The 3,487-nt window shown below is 36.0% G+C and overlaps 1 protein-coding gene across 4 annotated transcripts in view; it reads left to right on the top strand.

Moving 5' to 3' along the window:
- The window catches only part of FAM177A1 (family with sequence similarity 177 member A1), a 41,218-nt gene extending 38,016 nt beyond the window's left edge, over positions 1-3,202 (top strand). For all 4 annotated transcript variants that reach the window (XM_023227464.3, XM_023227465.3, XM_023227462.3 and 1 more), the window contains one exon: positions 875-3,202. In XM_023227464.3, the coding sequence (XP_023083232.1) occupies positions 875-1,081 (207 nt within the window). In that variant the 3' untranslated portion in view covers positions 1,082-3,202. The remainder of the gene's footprint in view (positions 1-874) is intronic.
- Positions 3,203-3,487: the final 285 nt, after the last annotated feature.

The following is a 3,487-nucleotide window of genomic DNA, read 5'->3' as shown; positions in this document are numbered from 1 at the left end:
AAAAAAAAAAAAAAAAAAAAAAAAAAAAAAAGAAATTATTTACCCTTTCAAAATCTCTACATCTGTCATAATACTGTTTTTACATGTCTTAACTTACCTACTAAGTTGTAAACTTCTTGAGGGAAGGTACTGCCTTATCTATGTATTTGGTGCTTATGGGAAAACTAACTATGCTATATATCATTTAGTAAATGAACCAGCCTATTCAACCGAATAGACTGACACCCTACAATTGAAGTGATACAGTTGAAGCTAACTTTTTATTTATTTATTTAGCTTAGACTTAATGAAAGAAATATAGTCATTGTCAAAGTTAATTCAGGTCTCATCTAAGTGACATAGTGCTGGACCCTGTTTTAAAAAATAACCTCTTTTGGGCTGAGTGCAGTGGCTCACGTCTGTAATCCCAATACTTTGGGACGCTGAGGTGGGTGGGTCACTTGAGGTCAGGAGTTCGAGACCAGCCTGGCCAACATGGAGAAACCCTGTCTCTACTAAAAATGCAAAAATTAGCTGGACATGGTGGCAGGTGCTTGTAGTCCCAGCTACTCAGGAGGCTGAGTCAGGAGAATTGCTTGAGCCTGGGAGACAGAGGTTGCAGTGAGCCACTGCACTCCAGCCTGGGCGACAGAGCAATACTCTTTCTCAGAAAACAAGAAAAAAACTACTTTCCTTAAAATGTTTTACAGTAGTTATTTTGATTAGAGAGCAGGAGAAGGGAAAATATGTCTTAATTAGACCAAACTGAATTGAACATGACACTTTTTTTTGGTTTTTTTTTTTTTTAAACATAAGCTGACAGTGGGGAAAACAGCACTATATACCTTTTGGACTTTCGTATTTCAACTATTCTTGATGTTGCCCCCTTTTTTAGGAGGAGGAAGAAGAAGAAGAAAACAGGATATCTGAAGAAGCAGAAAGACAGTATCAACAGAATAAATTGCAGACTGATTCCATTGTTCAGACGGATCAACCAGAGACAGTGATATCCAGCTCATTTGTGAATGTCAATTTTGAAATGGAGGGAGACAGTGAAGTAATTATGGAAAGCAAGCAAAATCCAGTCTCTGTCCCACCGTAAAATGAAATGACTATCAAGCTTTAAACTCTTAAGTTTTTTTTTTTAAATATAGAAACTTTCACATTCTTTATTCAGTGGGACTTCATACAATTATTTATATTTTAAATTATTAAAATATCTGGAAAGGGAAAATGTTTCTTCATTTTTAGGATCTATCTAGCAAAAGCCAGATCTGAAATTCAGATATTTGTACTGTTTTTACTGTGCATAGAATTAGTGCTTTGGTTTTAAAATGATCTTTTAAAAATGTTAAGGACATCCTAGAGCCTTAATAGTTAAGAAGAGTTAAATTATCAAGCCTGTCTATTTGTGCGTTTGCTTTTTTAAAAAAAGGTAAGTTGCTGATTAAGTCTAATTGTAATTGATAATTCCATAGTCTTAGATTAAAATGAGGATATTTTCTTCTAGATTTTCTCATATTATGCCATGCCTTTATATATCTAACCATTAATTCACATTAAGGATGCTTCACCATATAATAAAAGGAGCAAGATGGAAGCACTTTGAATTTTCTTTCATTGAGAATAACTTTTATGTAAGATTCTGTATTTATAACACCAGATATTAAGATAGGCTTCCATTTTTTAATGCAAGCCACTTAATCTTGTATTCTATTTCAGGACTCAAATAACTAGCTTTGAACATAAAATTAAAACACTACTTATAGATTTATTAATGTTAAACCTAGTGAATATCCATGTGGCATCCTGGTTATGTTATCCGTTCAGCATTCATCCTATAGAAAAGTGGTTTGGAGGAGATTGGGGGATAGTGGGACAGGTACAGATTTAATCCATCAAGAGCAATTAGATATTGTATAAGGTGTAATGATAGCCTAACGAAATTACCCGACATTCATCATTTAGAAGTAGCAACAGTGAAGACTAGACAGTTTGCCTGAATTTGTTTGGCCACTCCTCTACCTACTTGGTTATTTGTAAACCTTATAAAGGTATATATTGTGAAGCTAATTTTGAAAATATTCCTAAATATGGCCGGGTACGGTGCTTATGCCTGTAATCTCAGCACTTTGGGAGGCCGAGGCGGGCAGATTACTTGGGTCAGGAGTTTGAGACCAGCCTGGCCAATGTAGTGAAACCTCATCTCTACAAAAATACAAAAATTTAGCTGAGTGTGGTGGTGCACGTCTGTAATCCCAGTTGCTTGGGAGGCTGAGGCAGGAGAATCACTTGAACCAGGGAGGTGGAGGTTGCAGTGAGCCGAGATTGCACCACTGCACTCCAGCCTGGGCGACAGAGAGAGACTCCATCCTGGGGGAAAAAAAAAAAAAAAAAAAATATATATATATATATACACACACACACAATTTCTAAATGTGTGTATAGAACCTTTTATCAGTATAACATTGATTTATAATTAAATGTGGGTGAGGAAGAATGTGTGGAGTATTTCAGAAATTTTGATCTTAAAACGATTTTCAGAAACTTAAAGCTGTTAGAAATTGTTATATTAATAGCCTTCTAAACAACATTAAGTTTTCAATCTTAATATATCTATATAAAATATAGTGTCCGAAAGTAACATCATCAGTATAGTGGGTCTGTAATGGAAATCTGTGTCAATGAACATGAACTGAGTTCTTCAACTACAGGTCGAAGGATAATTAAACTTTTCATTAGGAGTGTTCAGCTACATGGATTCATGGAGTGGTGGTTCATAGTAAGTGATAGTAATCTTTTTATTCATGGGTATAAACCGTTTATAACTGAGTGCTCAAAAGATTAATTTTTTGATTATATAATGTCCCATGAAGTATAATTTACCAATACTTCTAAAACATGCTAACCTAACCTTTTCCTTCTAATTTAACTTCATTCGAGATAGTACCTCTCACTCACAGATATTTATTTGGTTATCAAGTGCAGGTAGGTATGTCTAAAAGTCATCTTTTGAATCCTCTCTCCCTAGAGGTAATAGTATCTAGAGTTTACCCAGAACATTTTATGATTGTAATAAAAGGAAGTAGTGACTTATGGAGGTTTTGTTTCTTGAATTTTACTTTTGCTACTTGTCCAATAGTGGCTAGTTTATCAATACAGTTATTCACTGTGCCTTAAGTTTATACTGTTTGTGCAAGCTATAAAATTTCCCATAAATGTATTCAGTGGTTTGTCTTATTTTAAGCCTCTTTCACTCACTTTTTCCTACTTCCTTTTCAGTCCTTTTAAGAATTCCAGTTCCAGGTGGGTGCGGTGGTCCACACCCATAGTCCCAGCACTTTGGGAGGCCGAGGTGGGCGGATCACCAGGTCAGGAGTCTGAGACCAACCTGGCCAACATGGTGAAATCCCATCTCTACTAAAAATACAAAAATTGGCCGGGCGCGGTGGCTCAAGCCTGTAATCCCAGCACTTTGGGAGGCCGAGACGGGCGGATCACAAGGTCA

This window comes from Piliocolobus tephrosceles, chromosome 6 (genome assembly GCF_002776525.5).
Source record: "Piliocolobus tephrosceles isolate RC106 chromosome 6, ASM277652v3, whole genome shotgun sequence".
In the NCBI taxonomy this organism is placed as follows: Eukaryota; Metazoa; Chordata; class Mammalia; order Primates; family Cercopithecidae; genus Piliocolobus; species Piliocolobus tephrosceles.
This window is presented reverse-complemented; position numbering and strand designations above follow the sequence as displayed.